Source organism: Pomacea canaliculata, linkage group LG6 (assembly GCF_003073045.1).
Source record: "Pomacea canaliculata isolate SZHN2017 linkage group LG6, ASM307304v1, whole genome shotgun sequence".
NCBI classification, from domain to species: Eukaryota; Metazoa; Mollusca; class Gastropoda; order Architaenioglossa; family Ampullariidae; genus Pomacea; species Pomacea canaliculata.
The window spans coordinates 24,972,357-25,000,157 of NC_037595.1; the positions used below are offsets into that span (position 1 = coordinate 24,972,357).

A 27,801-nucleotide genomic window follows, 5' to 3' on the forward strand; every position below is an offset into this window, starting at 1 on the left:
AATTTGCCGAAACTAATTTCTGTAGCTTTCACTGGAGTAGCAGACGTTTGTCAAAATGGCTGCCACGCTGTCTTTTAGATGGCTGGAACTGCTAGAAAAAGAATTCGACAAGGCTTTTGTAGATTTGGATCTCCTTTTAGGAGAGATAGATCCAGAACAATGTGAGCTAACATTCGAAGGTCGCCAGAAAATGACAGCTTTGAGTGCTGCCTTTGCTCAGCTGAGTCACAAAGCACAAACAATCTTCCAATGCAACGCAAAGCTAGAGGTAAGGAAGAGAAAGACGAAGAAAAAAAAAAAAAGAGTGTGTGTGCATGGTTTATGGAATATAAGTAATTGATAACTGTGTGAATTGTTAAAAGATACTATGAAATAAGAATTAAAAAATTTTTTTATTAGGTTTATTAGAAGCTAATATGTCATGTGTAGAATATCTTAGTCCCAGGCATAATGATTAGTAACCAGTTTTAAATATCCAGTTGTTATAAAAAAAATTGTAGAAATTCGTTCCATAAGGAACGAAGTTAACATAGAATAAGTGCTGCACATTTTTATAAATTCACTATCCATCTTGTGTCCATTTGTCCAATTACAAATTGTGTGAATCTGAGAAACAGCAAATTATCAGACACTGACAAGAAAGGTTTCACTTTTCTTCCCTCTCTTTGGCGAAGTGTCGTAGGCTTGAAATTAATAGCTCATTATCAGTTGATGCTGTGTTAATTACGCTATTATGTTACACTAACAAGACCCTAGCTTAGGCAATATCAGTTTTTTAGGAAATATATGCCAAACACTGTCAACAAAAATTAATAAAGAAACCACTATTAATCATTTAATTCCAATACACTGTGAGTTACAACATATAGGAGAACTTTGATAAGACTGAACAAAACCAATGCAAACATGCAGTTATTAAAAATAACTTGAAACAGAAATATAAATATTTCCATATAACACTTGAATATGGCAATATTACATGTTATACATTTAAGGAATAACATGCTTGGCCTTGCATGCAACTCAAGTTTTTATGTGACCATTGGTATACTAACACCTTATAATTACATGGTAAAATTGCTATTGTCCGGTTAGACCAGTACTTTGTTTTTGGTAACTGAAAATTTTTCCTGCAGGCCATTTATTGCACAGGGGCACCTCACCAATAAATATAAAGCAGCATTTAACTCATTTCTCATGTGAGTTAAGCTGCAATGAAAGAGTAGTTTTTTCCCCAGTTTTTCATTTGTTGTTATGCCATTGCACTGCAGACGACTCCAGATGTTCAAAGTAAGAAGAGTTTTAATTCTACGCTAATGATTTTCATAGACTGAGCTGGCATAAAAGATTCATGGCTTAAACCTAAGAAAAGTTAGTGAGACTTCCAAGTATTTGAAGAGGGGTATTTGTGTGTAGGCACTCTGCACGTGCGCTCTTACACACTGCTTTAGATCATTGATTGAACTTGACTATCATGTTTTGCATCTTTTTTCCTTCAGAAACTTGGGTGTTCTGATTTTGTTATTATTGTGTTATCAGATGTTCTGAACACAGTATAAATTTTGATTTGGGTCTGCAATCCTCAGTCACGCAGGAAAGTAATGCTTGAAATATTGTACATTGAAATAATTAAAGCATTATTATAATTAATCTTTTGATCAATAAAACATGGAACATTTATATTTATAATAGTATTTATTTGTAAAATAATTTACTGAATATAAATTCCTGCAATGTCTTGCTGTTAGTTTTAGTCAATTGTTTAATTTTTATGTCTTTATTGGTAGAAAAATGCAGTAAGAACTTGTATTTTTACCATATTAAAGTTTTGATCATAGTGAAAAAACCTCATGTAATGTGTACATTTTTTTTTCCAGTGCTCCTTTTAAACTTTCAAAGAAATAATGAAAACCAAAAAGGGGATCTGTTACAATTTTCCTTTGCAGGACTAAAAACATTAAAAGATTTACCGAAAGATTTTTCATCCGCCACTTCAAGGAATACAGTCAATTGCAATGTGCAATCCCAAACTCTAAGCGTACTGTGCATATCGATGTTTGAAAGGGCCTGTACATTGTAAACAGAAGGGGTTATTTATAGTTCTGAAATTAGTATCTTGTAATGAAAATGTTTTTGTATTAGCATGGTCTTGAAGGCCAGGAATTAATGTGTGAGGGTACATGGAGGAAAGGAAAGTGGGTGTAAGTTTAATTTTTCCATTACAGTTTGCACTGTCTTGATAGCTCTATAGCTCAATTTCGTCGATGCATCTATAATGAGCTATTCTATAGCTCAGTTCTATAGCTCAGCTGCACCAATATTGAATGAGTTAAGGGAATAAAATTTTGAGACAAAGTTTGGACTGTAAACCAACTTTGCCTTCTTTACAATCTCTTTTGGTCCATGGGATTGAGCTGTTTCCAAACATTTTTTTTAAGCTTAATGGGGTTTTTTCCTTATAGCCAACAAACATAAAGGTATGATTTAAATCACAATTTGCATGTAGTAAACAACGGTCAGATGATTCAAAGTGCTGTTCATTGGTTCTGTGGTATGTAAAGACACTGGTCCAAATGTGGATGGCATGCCCTATTTCTTGAGTTATTGATCTTTCTGTAGGGCATGATTCACACTTGACTTTTAAGAAGGAATTTGCTTTTGAATATGGCCCGCATTAAGGACATTTCAGTAGCAGGTGCAGTGGTCTTCCACTGTGGTACGAAGCAACCTTCCTACTTAAGTGCTAGTGCTTGCCAGCATGGTGTGCTAGACACCCCGTTTTGGAGGACAGGGATATTGAACAAGCTTCCTTTCAGTAAAGAGAAGTGTTTACAGAAAGCTTTCCATTTCTTCTTTACTATGGGCATTTCAGATTGTCTGCTTTCTGGTTTCTGGCCTGCATTCTCTTTTTGATTTGTACCCCATTTAATTTTCTAACCAGCATCAGGGAAAGAGGTGAGAAACAAAATCCAAATGAAATGAATTGTTAAAAAATGAGCTTATGAGCTAACTTGGTCAAACAAATGTTTTGGGGTGTTATATAATAATTTCTTGCTGATTTTCTATGCTTCAATATTTGTAAAAGGCATGTTTTGAGACAGTTATCTTCCTGGTTGTGCTTTGAATTTGCTATCACAGTAGTATTTTTTAATGCTGTTTAAGGTGATTGATTAGAAAAGTTACATCTTAGCAGTTTCCAAAGTGGCTATAAAGGACTTTGTATACTTGTCAGTGACACATGGTGCTTTTCTCTCTCCCCCTTTCTCTCAGGCTCAGCTTCTGGACATGCGTTCTGAGCTAGTTGAGGAAAGGGCAGCAAAGGAGGCACTGCAATCAGAACTCCATACCATGCTCCTGCAGCTTCACTCCACACAGTTGCAGATCCATGCCTTGCGAGGTATTGAAGTGGATTCTGCTGACATCAAAAGGAAGTTGGTGAGTGTCCATGTGTATGATAATCTACCTGTGCATCCCTCATCTTATTCTGTAAATGTATATATGTACAGATGTTACATGAGAATGTAAGTATATGCGCATGTGTGAATCCATACTTTTACATGTGACTGCTATTTTTTCAGATGCATATTTGTTTGTAAACATATGTTTATGATAATGTCTAATTGCATACTTTTGTTAGGAAACTTGATAAGTAGCTGACAGATGTTTTATTGTGTAGGATTAATGATTCAGGGTGTCTCTAACATTTATAATAAGACCATTCTTTCGATATGCTGTGTACTACATTAAGTAGAGATTTACTTCCATTAAACAAGAGCTTATGTGAGTAGATACCCTTGTATCTGGTAAAGCATACTGAGCACACTTTCAGAGTGGGAGAATGCGTTATACAAATCCTGTTTGCAGTATATTAGAGTTATTAATATAAGTGTATATAAGTATTACATGTCTGTGAATTGCTTATAGTAACAACTTTTTTCTCATTAAATTTACAAATTTTGCAGGAGCAGTTATCTGTCAGTTTAAAATTGCTCTCTTTTACACACACACACACCCTCTTTCCCCTTTCCCATTATCCTCCTCACGCCATAACACACTAGGCAGCATAACATAACTACAGGTAGTGTCTGTATTCCTCTGCAGAAACCAGAGAAGATTCTAGTGCAAATCATCAGTGTGCAAATAATGGATGGAAAAAAATCACAACAACCAATTATTTTGATAGTTTACATGCAAACAGATTTTTTTTTAAATTTGTGCAGACTCCTGTAATATCTAGTTAGGGCCTGTATCTTCTAACATATGTTGGCCAGAGGCTCAGCAAATTGAGGGCTTTGTTTTTCATTGAAGATGGCATGTAGTGTTTATAAAACTTCTTCTGCCCATAGGAGAGTGAACTGTCTACACGGCAGCAGGCAGTCATGAGTGTAGGGCGCCTGGATGCAGAAGCCAAAAGCCTGCGGAGAGAGAACTCAGAACTAAGGCAGTACATCCTGGCTCTGCAAAGTGAAGTGTACGGTGCCCGGCTGGCGGCCAAGTACCTTGACAAAGAGCTGGCTGGCAGGCAAGTGTATTGAAGCTTTTGGGCATAGACTCCATAGAGGATGAGCAATAATGGTTATGATTGAACTGTGTTCTACATATATGTGTGTGGAGAGAGACTACAGGGATGGTGGAGGATGGCAAAAACAGAAAGAAGATGCATTCAGCAAATGTCAATATTTTTTTAACCCTCCTTGTTTCTGTGTGTTTGTGCATCCATATGGAGGTGGGAGGGTACTAATATGCAGCTGTCAGCATCTCGGAAGTTGCTGTAAAATATATATGACCAAGTTCTTGATAATTAAATGCTAAATAACATTTATTCATTGTCTTACAGCTTATGATAGTAGCACAAGCTTTTTTTCTTTTTCTTTTTCTTTTTTTTTTATTTTGTTGTTGTTGCTGTTGTTTTGGTTAAAATTACAAGTTCTTTAGACTCAGTGACTGGAAGTAAGACCTAATTATCAGCACATAATTATTACATCTTTTGAGGTGTGAATGGTGCAGATTTGGAATAAACATTTGTAGAGTGTAAAACCTGCTACATTTTTCATGTAAAATATCTTGCCTTCTAAAAACACAAGAGATTTGTTTTAACTCATACCACACGCATCTGCTTACCCTCATTATAGGTTTCTCCAACTTATTTTGTTTTCTCATCGCTGGGAAAGTTTCAGAATATGATTATCTCTTTCTGCATTAGTCACATGCAGAGTTACAAATGAACATGGGATTAAACACAACACAGTTTGGGTTCCTGCCAAAAATAAAAATTATCTAAAGAAGGGTAATGCCAACTGCATTCATAGTTCATTAAAAAGACTTAACAGACATACTATTTCTAGTACTTTTTTATGTTAGTAATCTACTAGAATTATTTTTTCTGGTTAAAATTTGTCCATTTTTTTGTAGTCAACATAATCAGTTCTGGGTTAACCTCCCTTCTATAATGAAGGTCTAGAATGTATGTAAACATAGCAGCCTAGGAGCCAAAGATCATGGTTGGCATATTCCATTTGCTCTGAGCAAGCCTTGCTGTGTATTTTGTGCTGGGTGTATTCTTAAAGGCTTTGTTGCAGATCAAGTTTGACATTTTACTTTGAGGCCTCTGTTAAGCCTGGTCTTGGCAAGCTTCCTTTTTATTCTGCTGGTGGCTACTTGAAACTTGAAATGCTAATTACTTTCTTCAGGGAGTCATTATCTGAACTTATCTTTGTCCAGAAAAAGAATCCTAGAACTTTATCTTTTCTGTCACCACCCAGCGTTCCCCTTTCTCCATCTCTGTATATGACTTTTTTTATTTTTTTGCCATACTAGTTACATACTCACCCCTTTATTGATCACAATGTAGTTTGGGATGTTGTTTTTCACACTATAAGGATTTCAGTTATCTTTGCCAGTGAAGACCATAAGTTTTTTTCTCCATTTACTCCCTTATGTTTAATTTTTCCTTTTTTGTTTGTGTGACAATGTTATCAAATCAAATCAAATCAAAATCAAATCAAATCAAATCAAATCAAAACAGACTTTATTGTCTGCCCAGGAGGACAGAAATTTGTCTTTGCTCACATACCCATACAGACATTTAACACACAGTTAGGAGTAAAAGTTATTCTTAGCATTGACTCCTCACATTCTTGCTTGCTTTGTTTTTCCTTGGTAGATAATGCAAACAGTTTTCTTACATGATTATTGGCTTAGTGCCATGTGGCCACCAAGAAGTGAGCTGGAGATTTTTTGTTTTAAGAAGTTCAAATGCATGTTTTTCAGTCATGCCCAGATATAGTCAGATTTATAAGTAAAGGAATTTAGAACACATTTTTTTATATAGAATCCAGCAGATTCAGTTGCTTGGGCGGGATATGAGAGGAGCAGAACATGATAAACTATGGAATCAATTGGAGGCTGAAATTCACCTTCATCGGCATAAAACTGTCATCCGTGCTTGTCGAGGCCGTGCCAACCGCAAGAAAAAACTCCTCAGCCCTCCAGGACATGTCAGTATCACTTGGTGTTTGTTTGTTGTTGTTTTTTGTTTTTTTTATTTTTTTTTTATTTTTTTTTTTGTTTGTTTTTTGCTCATGACATTTCCTCAACATTTGATCTGCAGTGATCTCCCTATTAATACCATGCTGCTCAGTGTTCATCCTTGACCTTCGTTGGTTATCCTTGGCTGTGATCACTGATTTGCGAAGCACCTTCAGTGTGCCTATAGGGCTGTGATACAGCTTGATATGAGTGACCTTTATCATTTATGTATTTATCTAGTATTCTTGAATTTGACAATTGGCTTTTTTTCTGAGACTTTTAAAAAACGTTAAGCTTAGACAACAACTTGCAGTTGATGACATTTTACCATGTTTTTCCCATTATTTGATTTACTTGCTTCATAAAAACAATATTATTGACATGGAAAATACTGTTTGCAGGATTTTCAAAGCCTGAAGCGAAAACATGGCCTTGGAGATGTACGCAAAGTTGTTCTTCAGAAAGGTCCTGATGAGGGTTTGGGCATGTCTATCACAGTATGTTCACTTCATTATATAATAAGTTTGTCATATTGATATCAAATATGAGAAAAGAATGACATGGTCTTTCATCATAATCTTACTATTTCCTTCCTTTGTACAAGCATAGGACTGAGGTCTCAAAATGCACTAGCACGGATATAAAAAAGTGGGTTTACTGTATCTTCAGAACCCATCCTTTACTTTCATAAACATCTTTGATGACAGACCACATTTCAGTATTTTGAACCTTTATGGAAAGTGAAACAGATCTGAATTGAGAAATCACTTAGTTGAGTAAGACAAACTAGAAACCTCATCCATGAAGAGTGCACAGATATGTGTTGATTTTGAACAAAGGTAACAAGATTTTATTATATTTTCTGAAGTTCTGATTGCAAAGGATTTTTCATTTAGCCATCAATGAAGAATATATACAAGCATTTAATGGGCAATAGTTTAATTTGAAATAATACATTTAACTGAAAAAGACAGCAATGCTGACACCATTGTTGATCATGTCTTGCTCATGCCCATTCACACACCATGCACATGAATGCATGCACACTCGCACACATAATTGTATCATTTTTGCTTTGCCATTACAGGGTGGAAAAGAGCATGGGGTTCCCATTTTAATATCAGAGATTCATGAAGGTCAGCCAGCAGAGAGATGTCAGGGACTGTATGTGGGTGATGCTATCTTGTCTGTCAATAATCTCGACCTTCGAAATGCCAAGCATGCAGAGGCAGTCAAAATTCTTTCACAGCAAGTAAGTTTACAGAACTGTGTGTTTTAGTTTTTATCATAAATTTCAATACTTTATAGATTTTTCAGAGATGGCATATGTTTGCATATGCATGTATCTTTATACACATATATCGACTCATGATTACATTTGATAATACAAGGAACTTATCAAACAAAATTTTGTGGGTTTAGTTAGTGGCCATCCCTTCTCCCTACAGACCTTCCATGCTCGAGTCCTTTGGACTGTTCAGCTTGGGTGGGCTGGTGGATGTGGCACCTGAACTAAAGTACTATTTCTACCCTTTCGTGACATAGTGAATGTAGTTGGTGTATGCAAAGCTTAAGAATATCTTTCTTTTTCATGTTTTTTTTATACTTTGAGGAACATCATTATTGCTATTTAAAGTTTCATAAACAGTGGTATCTAAATATCCAAAAACCCAATTTAATGTTTCAGCAAGGAGAGATAACTATGGAAGTAATGTTTGTGGCACCTGATGAAGACAGTGATGATGAAAGCAAGGAATTTGAAGATGAGCATGGATTCAGGTGTGTTTTAAATTGACTGGTGTGCTTGTAGCATTCAGCTGTGCATGTGATTTACCACAAACAAGCTGCAGTTTGTAGATTTGTTACTCTGTAGTTTCCTTACAGTGACATTTAAAGACAATCTAGCCGTAGGCTTTGTTAACTGATTAGGTCTAGCAACTTAAGTTGAAATTAAAGTACTAATATAGAGTTAATATCCTAATATTAGAGTTTAATATTTAAAATAAACTTTTATGACCAAATGCCATGTTAAAAGCAGAACTTCTTTGGACAATAGGAAGAGAATGGTTTTTGCCCATGCAAGGGGATGCAGGAGTATACACACAGTGCTGACAGCTAGTGGTCAGTTGTCTCCAATTACTACTGGGACAATAGAGAGGGTAAAGATCATGGGAACTGCCAACTAGCCTAGCAATCAAAGATCTTTCTCGCCTGTAGGGTACTTGCTGTAGGGTCTGAGAGATGAGGTGAAAAGTCTTCTGTCTGACCATATTGTCATGGTTAGGGCTGTATATATTTTCTCAAAAAGGAAAAAAAAGAGAGAGAGAATATGTAGGAGAAACAAATGAACAGCCCAAAGGACACAAACAGAAAGACAACTGAATTTTTAAACTTTATTTTTAATTCTTTTTTCTTTATTTTTCCTTGTATCTTATGTCTTTCTTTATTCACAAGTGGGGATATCAGAAGTCAACATTTTCAGTTCATTCCCATGGTATTTATGTGTGCATTCCACCAGTTGACCAAGGTTTAAAGGGTGATTTGTACGTCAGTGTATGTTAGTGTCTATAATATTATTTTATTTTCCATGGACTCATGAAGGTGCAAGCACTGATGACCTCCACCTGGCATAATTGTCGTGTTAGAAAAGGGAAAAAAGACTGTAGAGCTGCTTTTGTAATTGGTGAATGGGCACTGTGTTACAGGCGTAAATTTTTACCTCTTTGTAAAAGCATGAACATTGTTCCCAAACGCAGATGTACTTTATGTCAATCACCAGTGGAGTAAACTGAAACTGTTGAATAGGGTTATTCCTGCTTATGAGTAAAAAAATATATAGAGATATAGAGAAAGATAAACGAAAGCAATAAAAATAAAGTTTTAAAATTCAGTTGTCTTTATGTTGGTGTCCTTTCCGCTGTGCATCCTCACTTATTTTAAAATTTATTTTATGGAGAATACATGCAATTGTCGGTCCTAACCATGACAGTATGTTTAGTTGCAAACCGCTTCGCCTCAGCTTTCTCAATACCAGCAGCAGGTACTGATCAGGTGAGAAAGACTGATTACTAGGCTAGTTGGCACCGCCTGCGATCTCCACCCAGCCTATTGTCTGGGCAGCAATTAGGGAAGACTGGCCGCATGTAAAAGTCTGCATCGTGGGTACTCCTACCTTCCCTCGCCTGAGTGAAACCATTTTGAAAACTGCCCACTAGAAGTTACTCCTTTAAAGGAGAATTTCTTGTTTAAGTGTAGTGTTATCTCCCATTATTGTGTAGAGAATAACATTTTTCTTGGCTATCTTTTGTTCTTGAAGTTTTTCAAGGGAATTGTAACCATTAACCCAATCCTGATGCATAAAAACGAAAATGTTATGGTAATACAGAAAATGATACATAAGCTGAACTTATAGTTACCTTCAAAATTTTCTACCTCAGAACAGTATAATGTTTTGCTGGAGGGAAATTAATTCTCCATATAGTTACATACCTTAATTTGATTTATTATATGGCATTGCGATTAAGTTAATTAATTGTGGACAAAAACTCTGATGTTTTAATCCTGATGTAAAACAGCTTGGTTGATCAACTGTTGACAGATACAGGATTTATGATGATGAGGTAATTGGCAACCTTAATGAAGACCATCAGAAAAGTGGCATAGCACAGCAGTCCCTGGCAAATGGTCCTGCACCTCCTTTGGCTGTCAACGGCAATGCAAAGCCAGAAACAGTGGAATCGTAAGACATTCTTGTTATCCTCAGACCCCAAATCAATTAAAGTGCCAGGAAGTTTTTTTCATTCCATCCTTTTTTCTTATCACTTTGTTAGAGAAATGATTAGACAAGTAAGTGGGACTTCTGTTTTTTTACTGGAGATGCATTTTTCCTTCTTAAGAGTATGCTGCTGCATTTGTCTGAACATTGAAAATTTACTGATCTTATGTGCACAAGTGAACCTAAACAATGTTAAAAAAAAAACCCAGTAAATTTATATTGCTTTGAGCAGCAGTGTTTGGGTTCAGGGCATAAAATTCCTATTAGGCAGATCTTTGCCCTGTCCTGTTTCTGTTCCAGGCCAAATACAAAAGTGTCACCACAGTCCAAAGATGGTACCCCAACCAGTTATACAAATAATTCCCAAAAAGATGTGACATCAACCACTACATCATCTAATTCTTTAACTTCTCCACCTGCATCTTCAGAAGCAAGTGCAGCCACATCATCCAGAAACCCAAAAACCACAAGCCCAGTATCTTTAGTGGCGCCAGCATCTAGCTAACATTTACAGAGGGAACGTGGTTACAGAATTTTTTGGGCAAATCGTTTGCTCAATAGATCATTCCCATTTTAAGCCTTGAATCTCCAGCTGCAGAGATGTGCCAAAAATCCCAGTGCTACTGTCTTTTGGTACAACACTTTTTTTTTTATGGTTCTTAAACTGATCAAAGCAAGCCTTTTGTAAATGTTACTGATACTTTATTTCAAAAGGTTGAAAAGAGAATTTTATGAATCATGCTAAAGATATGGTAAAGGAACACATATTCAGGTTACTTTTTCCATACCTTGTCATACATAAAGGAGTTAGGTTAATGCACTCAGAGCTTTATTCTACCAGCAATAGAATGTTAGCTTTGTTTTGTCATAATGATTGGCTCTTTTGCCCATCGTGAGTTATTGCATCATCTTGCAGTGATCTGTCAAAATTAAGAAGCAGGGGATGGCAGGCAAATGCAGTGTGGTCAACAGTTTGAGATTCAATTTTGAATCCTCATTTTATTCTTCAGTTTCATGAGATGTTACCTTTTCATCATGAAAATCTATCTCCTGGAATTTGCTTGCATGACTGCAAATAGGCATGGTGTTGAATAGTAACTTTGGCATGTGACCTTTTCCACATGGAATTATGGTTATGTAAGAGTTACAAATAATGCTTCATTTTGGTGACCATAACTGAAAGACTGGCAAAAACCACCCCAATGGTTGTAGTTTCGTGCCTACTTTTTCTTCTTTCTCGAAGAAAAGCACTGTCACAAGGACAATTTATAATAGTTTTTCACTTCTGACCTTGAGTGAATGTGTGGGCATAAGAGATTGAAAGAGGAAATGGATGGATAAATTTATGTCAATTGTTATGGGATGGGCTTAAAAATTAAAAGACAGTTGTTTTGCTTAAATTATTTAAATATTAAAATTTTATTTGAATTTAAATGTTTAAAATTATTTCTAATTGTTGTTCTTAGTAAATAACTTTGTTTCAGGTTCTGCTACAATAATTTATTTTGCTTTCCCGTGGTAGTGTAAAAACTCTCGAAACATAATAGTGATCAGAAAATGTGAACTGTTGATATGTGTCAGAGCTTGTGTATGTCTTTCACAAGGGACTTGCATTTCTTAAAGCAGTATCTATAATGCCTTTATTAACAAGGTCTGTTAGTGCTGAATTACCTATTACACTCTGTTCATAAATAACATAATTATGAGAAAACTCCTCCAACTAAACTGCAATTCATTTTTGTGATTAAGATATCTGCCTGATTGATCAGAAAGGTATTATTATGCATGGCACCCATCAAAAATTTGTGTAAGAGTAAATGAACACTTTTTTTTTTTTTTTGCATGGAAAAAGGTGGTTAGACGTAGTTACATGTTGTATGGGATACAGGCAGAGGTGCTTTTTCTAAAAAGTCTTTTTGATAATTTATAGATCATTCTGCAGTAATACCATTGCTATAGATGCTAGTCAAGAGTCTAATGTACTGTCAAGTGCATTAAAGTACAAATAAGTCTTTTCACTTGTAAACATAACTTATAGGAAAATTGTGAATATGTTACTCTATTCCCCACCTCATTTTTCTCTTCGAGATCACAGATTTATGAGTTTACAGACCATTCCTTTGTTTAATATTTTGTAATGATAAATTCATGACATAAACAATTTTATTTTCTCCCTAAGCTTTTTCATTGTTTTGAGTGGTATATAATTTCTGCATGCTGGTTTAGTCCTGTAGTAGACTAAGCTTGTAATAGTTGTACCATATGCTTCTCAGTACTCATTATTGTGGTATTGCATGCTTTTGTCAGTCCCATTCATTTTCTGCTTTATGTACAAGATTTTTCACTTTTGCTCACAATAAGATTATTCCTTGTAAATAGAAGACATGAACAGTGCCATAAGCTTACATTGCTATTTACACCTCAAAGCTAAGTTACTGATAGTGTACACGATCTTTAAGCTTACTGAGCAAGAGGACTTTTTTCAGTGTTTTGATAAGGCTGTCGGAATGTGCTTTGTCCGGCAAACATTCCACATTTTAAGAATGATTTACTTTTTCATGTTTAGCAGGTTTGGCAGCAATCTTTATCAGTTTTTACATGCTGGCGCAAGATCCATTTTTCTTTTGATAAGTAGCATTATAGTTGTTTTGGCTAGAGGCTTAATGTTTGCCTGCTTCTTGCTACGTTCAAGACGGTGAAAGCCATCTTTACTGTTCAACATGGCTATCTTGCTGGACTTATTGGTACAGAAAACGCACCCCCAAATATTGTTATCTCTAGTCACAATTCATGCTAAATGGTAAAAACCAAGACCATGGTCTGCTGTTCTGCTCTGTTGACTCATAGGTACTGGGTTTCTTGACACAACCACATATTTATATTTGGGGGATTTTTTTTGTTGTTGGTTCAAGCACATACCTTCCATATGAAGAAGTTGGTGTAGTCCATAGTTATCCAGATAAGATTATCAGCAACAATTAATCAAAGGGATTTGTACATTGGATCTTAGTTTCCATTTTGATGTTAGTATTCATTTCTTAGTTACAAATAGAGTCTATGAATGTTTGCCTTTGTTGGTTGCAGGTTTTTCCTGCTGAAATGTTCAGTAGTAACTGCAAATCTGTTTCGTGGTTTGTTTGGGGTTTTTTTTCAGATTTTGAATGTTCATGTGGGTTTTTTTTTTTAATGGAGTATTTAGCAGATTACTTACTACCTGCTATCCACATCTTTGAGTATAGTGTACATATACCACACAGCTCAGAAATTGTTTCTTCCTGTACAAAAAATTCTTTCAGAAGTGCCTTTCCATAATGTTTCTTATTCTCTTTTTTTGCAACCATTGTCACCTTGTTCCAATGTCGGAGAAAGGTGGGATCCATCCACCTCACAGCTTTTTATGCGACCTGGTAAAGTGTGAGTTATAAGAAAGAGAGTGCTTCCCATTGTCTACTATTCTGCGGTGCCCTAGATGATGATACCTAAGTCATGCTTTTCCATGAAATCCATGCTCAGTTTTAATGAACCATCATATTAAATGAAAGATAAACACTGCATTTTACTTGCTAGTATTTGAGCAGTCATGCACTTTTTAAACTAGTAGAAATGTCAGGCATAAAAGCTGGGTATAATCAAGCTGTGATTTGTATAAAAGCAGTATTGCATGATCCCAAAAAGATGAGTAAACAAGACTCCCTACTGTGAAGCTTCTTAAATGTTCAAGTCCTCTTGTACGCTTGTTTATATCCAAGGGACCATGTAAAGTGTTGCAAATTTTTTTTTTTTTTTTTAAGTTGCCTGTTTTAACAATGATTGCAGTATGTTGACAAAGTAACTCAAGGTTACAATGTCAAAAATCAGTTTGCTTTTGAAAACCTTGCTTGCGCTGTTTCACTTTCGTGATTTATTGGAGTAATATTGGTTTTTAAAAACATAATCACATTTTTGTATTGTTCTTGACTGGAGTAAATGGAATGCAGACTTTTCATGGAAAGACTGCCTGCCTACTTTGCATTGAAGTCAGTTTATTGACATACACAATATATTTGATATTTTTTGGTGTATGGAAACTGCATTGTGGTATTGTCATTCTTGGTGGATTTGCTCCCCCTACTTCCCACCCATTTGGTGGTATCAAGCTATATGATTTTATGGTTGTTTTAATTCTGGAGAATTTAGAAAAATAATTCATTGCAGTACAGAACCTGTCCAGAGTGAGTGATTTATACTCTTTTGTGGATACATTTGTAAGATATGCCAGAACTGGTCTGTGATTACTGTGTGTTTAAGACAAATGTATGACTGTGGACTACATGTCACCAGCTACATCTGTGATCTTGTACAAATATGACAGTTGTTTGATGGACAAAAAGCTGTGATGCAGCTAGGTATCATTAGCTTGTTCTCTTTGTCCTGTTGCACTTCCAGACTGTAGATTATAGTTGTTTAGGATTCTCTTAATATTTTCGTATGGTCCTGTTAGCAGTCTTTATTCAAAGGTGCTTTTCATTGCCAAGTTTAGTCTTGGTGATTCTGTATCACCAATACTCTAACCCTGGTGTTTGGGTGTCTAAAGCAGTAAACACAAGCCTGTGGCAATAAATGTCCGTATCTAATATATTTAGCCACCTATTTATTTTTTTATTACAACAGAAGCTTTATCTTTCTCCTCTCATAAAAAAAAAATGTTCCAAAGCCCTGAGAATACCATGTGTAAACCTCATCACATATATGAGCATTATGATAGATTTGCTATTTTATCCTCCCATTAAAATAATCGACTTTATTTTACTTCCAAAAGTTATCACTTTTGTGAAAAATTTATTGTGAATCACAGGTAACACCCAGTTGCAAGAATTTAACGCTGGTGAAATTTCTAAAATGAAAGGATGAATGGTTTTCTTGGACACATGACAAATGAAAACTTTCTAAAGCGGATGCTGTTAGAAGCCAGTTACCATGATTAATTGCTTGGGCTTTTCTTTGCAAGATCACTAACAGAAATATCCTGGAACTTTAGGGAACTCAAGTCTTCTACTCGGATATTAGCTGCTCTGTTAGGCCTAGCCATGAGACCCTTAAAAAAGAGATGCATGCAATATTGACTTCACTTTGCATCTAAATCCTATTGATCAACATTCTTGATATGTCACAATAAGTATTATGGTACTTTAAGAAAGTCTAGTAAACTTGCTTTTTTTTTTTTCTTACTGTTTTGTGTTGCTATCCCACAAATCACTATGTTGTAATTAATTTTTTTTGGATCAAGGGTGTGTTGTTTTTCCAGTAAGTGTTTGTTACTCTAAAACTTGTTGGGAAAGCATTAAAATATTTGGTAAACGCTTTTGAGTTTGTTACAGTATTTGTAATCATATGGAAGATTCTATCCCAATCTACTGTAGAGTACAGAAATGCACATCAGTGTAATATCAACATCAGCAGATGACAAATGAGCGCCTAGCATTTTATGAGAGGCCAGTTTAGAATCCCTTCTATAAAAGCTGAAATTCTGTTGGTTGTCTCATACATGATATGGAGATTAGACAATCTTGGAAGACTTGAAGAAGCAAAGCACAATAAGCACCCAGTCTTGGATTAAAATTCTTTTCCTCAAGGCACATAAAAATAACAGTTTAAAAGTAGTAGCAATTTTCTTTAAACCTACGCAAAGCAGAACTTTTGCCAGCAATGAAAGAGGGAAATGTCAGCGAGCAGGAAATGGCTTTATGAGGAAAAGGACATACGTATAAAAAAGAATAGCTAGGTGTTTAGATTGTGAATGATCACAAATTAGCATGGCACAATTTGCTCTGCATGTTTAATGTCCTTTCTTTTAAACCCTTCCACTCCTACAAACAATATCAACTTTAAAAAGTGATGAATGATGGTGGACCATAAAAGGCATAGCTTTGATGATTTTGTTATTCTTGCATATTCCTATTTTTCTAAACCCTAATTGACCCCACACCAATGCACCAAAAACCAAAAAAAAAAACCCCAACAAATATCAAATAGCTCATGTTGATGCAACATAATCTTACTCAAACAGCTTTGCTTTATTTCTTTTCTTTTTTTTGTTACATAGCACATGATGCGCAAGTGTTTTACAGCAATACAGTTGATCACCAACCATGTTACTGCATGGCCTACTGCTCACTAGTAACTATTATTATATAAACCTGACTTTTGGCCAGGTCAAAAGATCGCTCGAATGGTTTGCATTAACAACCTACAATTCATCATCAAACATTCCTTGCTTAAGAAGGTAACCACTCAAACTGCTTCCATCTGCACACTGTATCACGTTTCTGGAAGCATACTTAGTTCTATACTGTTGATCACCAACATGCACTGTGGATTTCTACACACTGCAATGAGAAAAAAAAAGCTTTAATGAGAAAACAGTAAAATTTGAGGAAGGGGAACATTAAAGGAATTTTTTTGATTAAGCGGGTGTGTATTCAAAGCTTATGGTTCCACTCAATTCTGTGTATATAAACAGTACATATAAGCAGCAGGATATATTTACAAAACATTTACTATGCATTTTTGACAGCTTCCATCTTCAAAGACAGTGGCTGCTATGATGACTGCAATGTGTTGATCCATTTGCATCAAAGCGAACTCTTAGACAGCTTGTGCTTTACGACTTCTCAGTCATCATGCATATGTGTTTGGGTAAGTGTTTGTGTGCATACATGCATGCAAAAAGTGACCCTACTCACATGCCTTTGTGCAACTTCCTTGTGTTTCTTATATTGCATTTGTCTGTATGTACAGCACCTTGAGCTTGACTGGTGCTCGGGAATGGCATTTAGGACTCATTATCATCATTTTCAATATTTTATATCAAATGTGTAACTGGTTTAGAACAGTATATGGTCCTCAAATAGTGATGCTATTTATATAAAAGTGCTGCCTTTTTCTGCCAACAAAAGCACTTCCTAACATCTGCTTCATAAAGGACATGTCCCACTTAGCATGGTTTCAAACATTCAATGCACATTTGCTTTACAAAAAAAAACAAAACAACAACATGTAGCCCTTATTTAAATCAGTTATGCATTGTCAACTTTCTTATGATGTGGTATTTTATAAACCTTGCCACCAAAGTGGAAACAGACAAGCAAATAAATGGTGATATATGCAGCATGGGAATGCGCTCAATTTAGCAACCCTATGTTTATTATGCTAATTATCACTATGCTTTTCCTAACCATTCACTTTGGTATAAAAGGTAAGTTACATGATCATAAAAATGACACGCAAAAGGTTTTAGAAGCAAATGATGACAATGGACTCTACCTGAAATGAGGTTTGTCAAACCTTGTGCTGGTACAGACCAATATCACTCACCTTTCATTTTTCTGAATCGTGAACGCCTTTTGTATGTAGCCCACACACGATTATGGGATAAGGTTTGCTCCACAACAGTAGCTTCAATTTTCACCTGATCTCGGCTGAAAATTTGTAATTTCACAAAACTAAATTCTGTATTTCTTGAGTCCTTTTTTAAGTAATAACCAGTTACAGGTTCTCTAATGTGTTGTAATAATGCTGATTATCTCTCAACTTAATCAATATATTAATCCATAAACCAGAAGATATTTGATGAAGGGGACACACTAACCTTCATTACAACCACAAGCATATATAACAGGCACAAAATTTTATATTATGCCTTCTTCCCCATCAGTCAAAAAGCAGAATCAACAACAATGCCATGACACCCGCAATTCTGTACCTTAGTAACGGCTGACCAAAAAGCGAAAAGTCCTTTCCTCCAACCATCAGAACCTACATAAGATGTTTGTATCAAAAGGTTGTGATGCCAGATAAATGCAATCCTTTAAAAATTCCAACAACAATAAATCAAAATGTAACAAAGGTTAAAGAAAGGTGTGATTAAGTACTTTACAACAGCATTGAAGTATTATGATCTTCGATATATCCTACTTCAAAAGTCAAGGTCACATGCATATATGTGAATAATTTTTGTCACATAGTATCAAACCTTAAACTAACCTTCTCCAAACGTATTCTGTCACCAATGTTTGGTGGAAACTCTGCCTCAACAATAATAATGTCTTCAACAGTGACCCTGCGTTGCACTGCAGCAATCGACACAACAGCAAATAAGCGTCCCTGTTCTCCATTTTCAAAAGTCTCATTGACCATCTTCGCCAATTCTGATAAGAAAAAAAAATTAATAACTGAAAAAAATGCATGGATATTCACTGTTATAAAAGCAATTAATCCAGTAAGACACCCTAATTCTACATTAAGACATTAGAGAGAAAGTATTGTATTACATATGTACATTAGCCCAAAAGGTTAAAAAACAGCCCATAAATGAGCATCCAGTGTACACATAAACCCAGGAAAGAAACGCTTTACCTTGACTTTCTGTTTTGTCTGTTATGTTAGTGAAATCTGGCTCCACGTCTGCAATGCCATACACTCTGCAAATGAAAGAAAAAAGAATTTAAAGATGATAAAATGTAGAAACAAGAGGAAATATGGTAGAAACATAAAAAATTTTAGAAAAAATTACCAGAAACTCAAGCTCTCAAACACTATTCTGTTATTTAACAAACTTAAATTCAATGATGATAAAATGGAAGCCCTCCTAAGTTTATAAAGAAGAAATCCATCTTCACTCGGTTGTCCACCAAATCACATCAAGGTGGGCGAAACCAACATCACTTTTGCGTCCTCCATGAGGAATCTGGGATTCATTGCCACTGCAGACATGACTCTCGCTAAACAAGTTACAGCTGTCTGTCAGTCTGCCTAATATGAGCTAAGCAAGATCAGCACCATCCACCACATTCTGTCTAAGTGTGCTACCAAAACTCTTGTCTGTGCATTTGTTTTATCCAGACTTGATTACTGCAACTCCTTGTTTACTGGCTGCCCCAAATACCTTCTTCACAAACTCCAGAAAGTACAGAACTCTGATGCACATCTGTTTTCTACACTGGCTTCCCATCTGTTCTTGCATCCAGTACAAACTGTCCTTGCTATGTTTAAATTTCTTTGCTGGCACCCGCCCTATTTCTCTAAACTGCTCTTTCCTTACGTCCCAGATAGACAACTCCGCTCCTAATACTTGCTGTTCCCATCACCAAAACAACAACATATGGCCACAGGATTTTTAGTTATTGTATAGAGAAACAATGGAACTCTCTCCCTTTCCATATCCACAACCTACCCGCTACTGAATCCTTTAAACGTGCACTGAAATTGCACCTCTTCACAAACATTACTCCTAACAACTTTTCCCATAATGCTAGTCCTTTTTCACACCCTTCCTTTTCCAATATCATGTTACTCTCAGCTCGTGTTCTTGTTATTTGATTTCTTTTTGTGTTTTCTGTGTTTGATTTTATTCTTTGCTGAGTACAGTTGTTTATTCTTTTATAGCTCATCTGTTATTTTTCTTCCTGTCCCTTGTATGCTGTCCATGTTTCGTTCTTGTTCTCAAGTACTAAGAGCATACTCCTTAGGAGAGTGAGTATGCACTTTACAAATTTTGCATTTATTATTATTATTTTCCCATTTTCAGCATTTCATTTCTGAAACAGATTAGTCCACTTAGTATGAAACTATAAATGTTAAGTATAATTTAATTCAATCAACACTTTCTACACAATATAATTTTTTGTTAAATATGTATACTGAACCCAAGATTGTTGCTGATTCTTTTATCAATATACCAGTTGGCCCCTCTGCACTGTAACACAACAGGAGAGGACACTGAACACAGCCTGTGAGTAGCTGCTGTTGTGTCAGAAGGCATGCTGCTGACAAGCGATGGACTATGCAAGATTGCACATGATGAATGAAATTCTGCAATAAACAATACTTAGCTTTCTTAATGCCTTGCGCCTCAAGATTATGAAAACAAAAATAAATGATACACTCAAGCACATCTCTTTACTGAACGTAAAAAAAAAAATCAACCTGCACGATTTCATTGCTCATTCTCATTCATAAAATTAATTTTAATTAAATAACAGCATTTCTACTACATTTACCTGCAGTACTAGAAAGAAAATTAAATAACCCTGTAACATTGAAATTGAAAAATTAGAAACAGGGAATATCCTGGGCTCGATAAATCTGGCCCTACCTTGCACTTTCATAAACACTTTTCTTAAGAATGGCACAAACAAGAACATTATGAAAAGTTATCGGCTAGCTTCGTTTTCTCACGTGAAAATGATGCTCCAGAGCGCAAAACTTGCTTGAATAATCTACAGGCACTAGGGAGAAGTGACCTGCACGAATTACACGCCATGATACGACTTTGAGGTAGACAACTCTTTGAGGCTTGAAAGGTTGACGTCATCACTTGAGAGCGACCTCCCTTACTTGTAGCGTGGTGGTGGTAAACAAATGTTTTCTAAATGGTGAGCACATTTTATGAACGTGGTTGCAGTAATTCTTCCACCTCTTAAAATTTATACTCAATCTCATTAGTCGTGAGAGTAAAAGGATCGGTTACGCAAGAAATTACTGAAAGAAGGAGACGAGAACGACACCAGCGTCATTGGTTTTGAATTCTACTTCAAAAGGACCTTATACATATAAATCATGACAGTTTAGATCAGTGGTTCTTAACATTGTTTGAGGTACCGAACCCACAAGTTTCATATGCACATTCACCGAACCCTTCTTTAGTGTCATCACGAATTGCGGGTGCGTCTTGGCCTCCGTGGCGGAGGCTCCGCCGAACCCCTGAGACCAACTCACCGAACCCCTTTAGGGTTCGATCGAACTCCGGTTAAGAACCACTGCTTTAGATGGTCTGAGCGCCTCTTTAACACTCTTTCTCGTGTAAGTCCAGGTTCAAAATACATAAAACTTCTGTCTACCCCTTCACCTCTGGGTTTTTTTGGTGGGTTTTTTTTTCATCTCGCGGGAGCGTGTGTGTGTGCGCGCGCGCGCGCAAAGAGTTGAAAAGGGAGGTGGCAATTAAGATGAGTGTGCAAGTGTTTGCAGACGGACGTTCTCGTTTTACCAACAATAAATTAAAAGAAAAAAACTGCCTTAACACTTCCTTTTAAGCTTTGAGGATCATCTGACGACCTACACCGGACATCAGAGGACTGCGGAAGAAGAAGCAGGATGTCCTTAAGATCAGTCTGTCAGGGAAGGAAGTTTTCCATCCCGAGGACGAATCGATGACATTTGACCCAAGCAGCTCGTATTAAATGAATACGAACCACCTAGCTAAAAAATAAACAAAGACTATAAGGATTTAAAAAAAAAAAACGATTAATGAGAAAATCGCGTTTTTGCGCCTTTGTGGAATGTGTTCTCTGAATGTGCAGTGTCGACTTTTTTTTAAATATTTATTTAAGTAATTTGGTGGGTGAGCAACTTGAATGGCTCTGTTGGCAACATTCTCATTGATTTCCATAACCCTGTCTTGACGTAATACGCCTTCCGTTGCTGATCTTCCAGATATCAAATTTAAGCCTATACGTCAACATGTCTACTTATGTGTCTTTTCGCCTTTGGGCCTACAGGCCAATTCGTGTTAGGACGATGTGGTCTTGCAAGGGATGATTTGGTCACGGCAGGGGTCAATTCGACTCTGGAAGGAGGTAGATATTGATATTTTACCCTTCCCCACCCAAATGCTACATACATTTGAAAAACAGAGCACGATTATACCGTGATTATGATCACTGTCATCCAGAAGAGCATGGATGGCACAAAAAGCTGGATCGAATGGTCATTTCAACCAAAACCATATCGATGATCGGCCCAGCCATTTCCACCAACCGCCTGAGTTGAATCGACCTCTATAGTAGTGACATGCATGTCGTCGCAATTAAGACCATGTCGTTCCAACACCGGAAGTCTACACACCATACACATAAGTTAAAAGTATTTACAGACAACTACGAAAACATACTGCTTCTAGAGGTCTTTGACCTTTACGCAAGATAGTCATGCAGCCGTTTCTGGTCAGAAGGAGCTATACGTACCAGACCTTTATTTAGCCGCAACAACCGAACATTTTCCAAGAGGAATGGTTGGGAGAATGTCAGAGATGCCATATTGAAAGTGTGAACTGTGCTCTGAGTTAAATGGGAATGATGAATGGAGAGGCACACGTAAAGAAGATAAAGGATGAATAATTAGACTTAAGCACGCACAAATAAATCCACGACATCGAGCTTGTTTAAAAGTGGTGCCGATTTACACCGATGTTAAGCTCATGCAGCTGCCTATAGATAATAGATGGAACCATGCGAATGAGCTTAGACACCATTTTACTAAACAAAAAGGACCGCATTTAATTTGGTGATCGGTTAATTCGTCTTTGGAGCCCAGGGCGATTTGACTTTTCAGTGTTGGGAGGAAGTGGACACAGCTGAGACGATTTGACTTAGACCGTTAAGGCGAAACGGTCTTGGGACTAATGAAATGACTGCATGTCCCGTCTTACGTGGGACATGGTCAACCACAAACTAAATATCCCTATACATGTACACGCTTATGGGTCAGCTATTATAGTCATGGCTGGGCCGATACAGTTATGACAAAAAAGCAACTCGGGTAAAAAGGTGGCCTGCAGTGTAATGGTTAAGAACTTTAAAGACACGATTAATTTTGTCACCCCTATAGCTGGATGTGGAATTGGAGAATTACTACTATGACACGGTATGTTGTCTCTTAACTTAATATACTGGACCGGGTGAAAAGACCACGTACACTCAATCTACCAAGCCATACAGCAGTGTGGACCTAGCAACAACAAAAACAAAATCTAGTTCATGAAGAATAAAGCTATCACAGAACCAATATGTTTTAAAGTTTCCTTACAGAAACCATGATATATCACACTGAAATTTACTAACCTTTGCTACAAAACGGGTCATGTAAATCGATAGTTTCAAAAGTCTTCTTAAAATACATAGATCTTTACAGATTTTTGTTAGCCAATATGTGATTTTTGTTTGCGAATGGTGTGCAAATTAAAGTGCTTTATTTTAAAAGTTAAGCACACTTCACAAACCTGAAATCAAATCGCAATAATAATTAGGATTCAGAGCATGATTTGTGCATCTCATAATTTTTGTGTAAGCAGCTGTAAAGAGTTTCATATCAGGAATTTTGACAAATGATTTTTATTTTGTAAGTTGAAATTCATCATGTTACAGCATGAAAATACTTTTCAGATAAATGGTTCTGACAAAGGCAATCACTTATCACTCTTATCATCTACGACTTTAGGCAAGATCATTGTGCGAAGTACATAACTGCAATATTGACAGTGATTTTGCAACTTCTTATTTCTTAAACACATTAATTTTTTTGTCAGTCATACAAATCACCATACAAATAATGCTGACCAAATTACAAACAGGAGTTTTGAAAATAGGCATGCACATTGTGACTATTCTTATATTATGAGAATTAGATGAGAAAGTCATTCATCTGATAAAGTTTAGTCAAAAGAATGCTGCCTGCATATAGGTTTTGCAGTATGTGTGTGTGCATGCATATGACAGCATAAGCAGAAACAGCACACAAATATTCAAATGATGTAGCAGTCATTACATCCATATATCTATATACTTGATCGAATGCATGCTTGATCAAAGATCTGAACAAAAACCAGAAAGGGAGGCAACACAGCAATTTGCTGAAAATAGCAGAGCATATAATAGTTTTATGTTGAATACTGTCGGAAAAGATTGGTTACTTTCCTTTTATATGTAACAAAGCCATGAACCATTCTTTAACTGTCAACAATGCAAACACGACCATGTCTCATTATGTATGTATTCTCAACTACATGGGATGATGACACATTTACATTCATGCTGTGATTTTATAAGCAAATATTAGTGCAAAGGGTGTGTCAGCTTACACACACTCCCACTACCACACCCACACCCACATACCCATTAATTTAGGCTACACAGAAGTGAATACTCTGAGTCATAGGTATACGTAATGTTCAAAGGTTACAGAAAGTGACCTATAATACTTCCTGTAGGTACATTTTTGAATATGCCTTTTACCCATTATGTCAAAAGCAGATTTTAAAAATCATACACTCCCTTCCTTTAAGTAAGCGATTGTCAACAAACAGATGAAAAACATGCACAGCAGAAACAAAACAAGAGTACCTGATCTGCAGATAACACTGTGTATGCATATAATGCTGCCTATGTATAGTCTTTTGTGTATTATAATAATAAAGATTACAATAAAAGCATTTCTACAGCACATTTTCCGGCCAGCAGCAAGCTCAATAAGCTTTGACATAAACACAATCAGCTTAACAATAAAAAGCATGTGTGCACACATGCACACACACACACATATATAAATGAATAATGAACAGCAACACATACACACAAGACCAGACCTGGGCAAAGGCCGGCCCGCCTCCTGTCTCTGACTGGCCCACCCGCCAGTATATATACTATATATACATTATTGGGTAAAACTGAGTTAACTATATTAGTCCGGCCCTCTAAAACCATCCTAATTTCTCATGCGGCCCCTTGGGAAAATTAATTGCCCACCCCTGCACAAGAGGAATGTATGAGAAGAGAAAGCTGCTGGTATTTTTGGAAAAAGGTAGGTCTTAAGGCCAGACTTGAAAGCATCAAAAGGTGGCACATGTGCAAAATGGTGGTGCCAGAACATCTACAATATAGCATGATACGAGCACCAATAAGCATCTACAAACCACTTCCGCCAGTGACAGGCAGTAGATGCTCGATCAGTGGTAAACCATTGTGGGGAGTTATGAACTGATGGGGTGAGCCTTCATTGATAGAATAGTGATTCTGAAAGGGTAGCATTTAAATCTGATAATAGCTTTTTTTTGAATATCTTTACGTTCCTTAATTTATTACTAGAGGTATGTGTCTTAATATATAGAAATAAAGTTGGGATCTTGTGCATATTGAAACATTTGCATCTATCCCTAATGATCAGACATGTGCACACACTTAAACAAAAACTCTCTTCAGGACATTTTTCAATAAAATATGCTTTATAGCTATTGTCCTACCTAAATGATAAAAAAAAGAAAAATCAACAGCGAGGGACTGTATTAGCAAGAAATTGATACTTTAGCCATGAAAATGTGCTGTTAGATGCCATATCCACACTGGTCTTTACTCTGAACCTAAGTCTCAATCTTTAAAACAACAAAGTACAGTTACAACCTTGTCATTTGACAGTGTGGTACATGACAGCTGCTAGCATACTTTCATGCCATTTAATAAAGCACTAACAGGAAACAGAATTAACTGAAATAATCTGGATAGATCTGATTTCGAAAGAGCCCCGAGTTTCAGGAAATCCCATAGACACACCAGATGATGGTTGATTCAGCCAGGAAAAGGATGGCAATTTGCATGCCTGTGTGTGCCTCCACATGTGTTTGTGTGTGCATTCATTCTTGGGCACATGCATTCAATACATGGGTATGAATATGCATATATACATTGCATAGTATTGTCATGAAAATAAATACAGATATATTTTTCATTTGACAGTTTTTATCTGTGTGTAAAACTTCTCTAAGACAATAAGTACAGCAAATTTTGTTTTATTCTGTTTTGCGTGCAGCTCAAAGTACAAACGATACTTCTAAACATTTTATGGAGACTTCAGGTCTTGAGTAACAAATTCTGGAAAAAAAGTATTTGTTGTGAATGTAAGCAAAATATATAAAATTAAGTTTGATGACACCAAGAATTTAAAAATACCTTCCAAGAACCATTTATAAACTAAACTTTAAAAACAAAGCACCTACATTGTTCCAAGGGAAAAAAGTAAACCCTGCACAAAACAAAAAATTTGCCATTATTCTGTATCATCTAACTGTGTGTTAGAAACTTCTGGCAAATTTTGCATAAATTAACTCATCTGCATAATAAAAATATTAGCATGTTTTATAATTTTAACTGTGTACTACAAAACTTTAAAAATATTTTAATCTTTATGGAAACACAAAAATATACAATGCATTTTAGGAGATACAAGTGGGAGTCAGAAAACAGGAAAATATATATAAAAAATATTAATGGGCGTGGCACAGGATAGCAAAAGTATAATGATGAGACACCTCTTATTGCTTCCTTTTACATGGTCAGCAGCATAATCCTGTCTGCGTCAAGCTAAGTTTCAGTGAGCTGAAACACATCTGGCTCATAATCTGCACTATCATATTTTTGTTCTGTTGCTGATTGCTTGCTTTCATTCAATGTGTTCTTTCTTTTTTCTTCTTGTTCATACTCTTTATCGAATTTGCTACCGTCTCGCACCAGCTGCCGCCGGACTGGATCACGTAAAGGATGTAGTTGAAATATAAAAGTTTCCCAGTTAACATTTTTCACTCCAAGCTTTTTGATTTCAGCCATTTTGGCTTCAACGTAAGAAACAGGATCCTCCGGTCGCTCTATCATTAGGCAGCTAAGGAGAGATTCAAACATTTGTGGAATGCGATGACTGGCAAGATACTGTTTGGCTTGTTCACGTGTAGCAATAGCCGTCATTGTGATAGTAAAGCTCCACCTTCCTTGACAAGGAATCTGTAGCAAATGGGAAATATTTGTGGCTGATTATATCTTCGATATACATATTTACAATGCTCTAAGTGTTTACCAGCTGATATGAACATATATTAATATTTATAAAGACACCAATTATAAGAATCATCAAAATAAAATATAAAAAAAATGCAAAATGTGTTCCAATCACTTAATGATTCATATTGTTTGTATGTGTTTGTCAAGCTATTTACTCCAACCAGGTTTTTTAGAAGCCAGAATTATATGGTATAGCAACACAAGATAACGGACTGTAAATATGCAAAACTATAAACAATGAAGAAAAATAAAAAAGGGAAAAAATTCCAAAAATTCAAACTCAAAAGATTGCAACAGAGTTGTTAAAAAGCATTGCTTTGCTGCATGTACTGGTATCAAATAAAGAAATTAAGTGGACTATTCGAAAAACAATATTTACATTACCTTGCCAGAAATTGCTGCTGTATACAGCAATAAATGACCTTAAAGACCCACCCAATTGGTCCAAGTTGTAAACAGATTCTGGTTGGTAGAAATAATATAAATATATTCCATAAATTTCAGCGCCTAAAAAAGAGCAGTTTATTTATTATCTAATTTTAAAGTTAGTAATATGCACCTATAGTCAGCACGTCCTGCAAAATCTCCCTCCTGAATGTGACATCACAGCTGGAGGCATCCAAACTGCATGAGTCTCAGTAAGCATATAATGGCCATGCAGGGGGTCGAGCAATATATTACAGGTTCATCAATTAAATGATCTTCACTTATTGCACTCTAGTAGCAAAGACAAGTGTTAAATGCAGTTCTCTAGCCTTGAATGTATTAAACCTTACATAATCAAACCTAAGTCTTTAATGTCATTTTGAAATATATATGGAGCTGGCTGATCGAGCCCACATCAGCAATTTTTTAATTTTGTTT

General features: G+C 36.1%; 2 protein-coding genes across 2 annotated transcripts; one reads left to right on the plus strand and one right to left on the minus strand.

Annotated features, from left to right (window-relative positions):
* The first annotated feature begins 36 nt into the window (after positions 1–36).
* On the plus strand, positions 37–15,644 carry LOC112566713 (Golgi-associated PDZ and coiled-coil motif-containing protein-like). The gene is made up of 9 exons (XM_025243045.1): positions 37–268; positions 3,271–3,435; positions 4,347–4,522; positions 6,332–6,497; positions 6,930–7,025; positions 7,616–7,780; positions 8,216–8,307; positions 10,127–10,267; positions 10,604–15,644. Exons 1-9 carry the CDS (start codon positions 56–58, stop codon positions 10,806–10,808), a joined length of 1,419 nt encoding a protein of 472 aa, XP_025098830.1. The 5' UTR covers positions 37–55; the 3' UTR covers positions 10,809–15,644.
* A 688-nt stretch (positions 15,645–16,332) lies between these two features.
* On the minus strand, positions 16,333–22,389 carry LOC112566714 (39S ribosomal protein L21, mitochondrial-like). Its single transcript, XM_025243046.1, has 8 exons — positions 22,303–22,389; positions 20,519–20,708; positions 19,987–20,152; positions 18,698–18,762; positions 18,326–18,489; positions 18,045–18,097; positions 17,657–17,760; positions 16,333–16,668 (listed from the first exon to the last, which is right to left on the minus strand). Exons 1-8 carry the CDS (start codon positions 22,372–22,374, stop codon positions 16,601–16,603), a joined length of 882 nt encoding a protein of 293 aa, XP_025098831.1. The 5' UTR covers positions 22,375–22,389; the 3' UTR covers positions 16,333–16,600.
* Between the last annotated feature and the right edge of the window lie 5,412 nt (positions 22,390–27,801).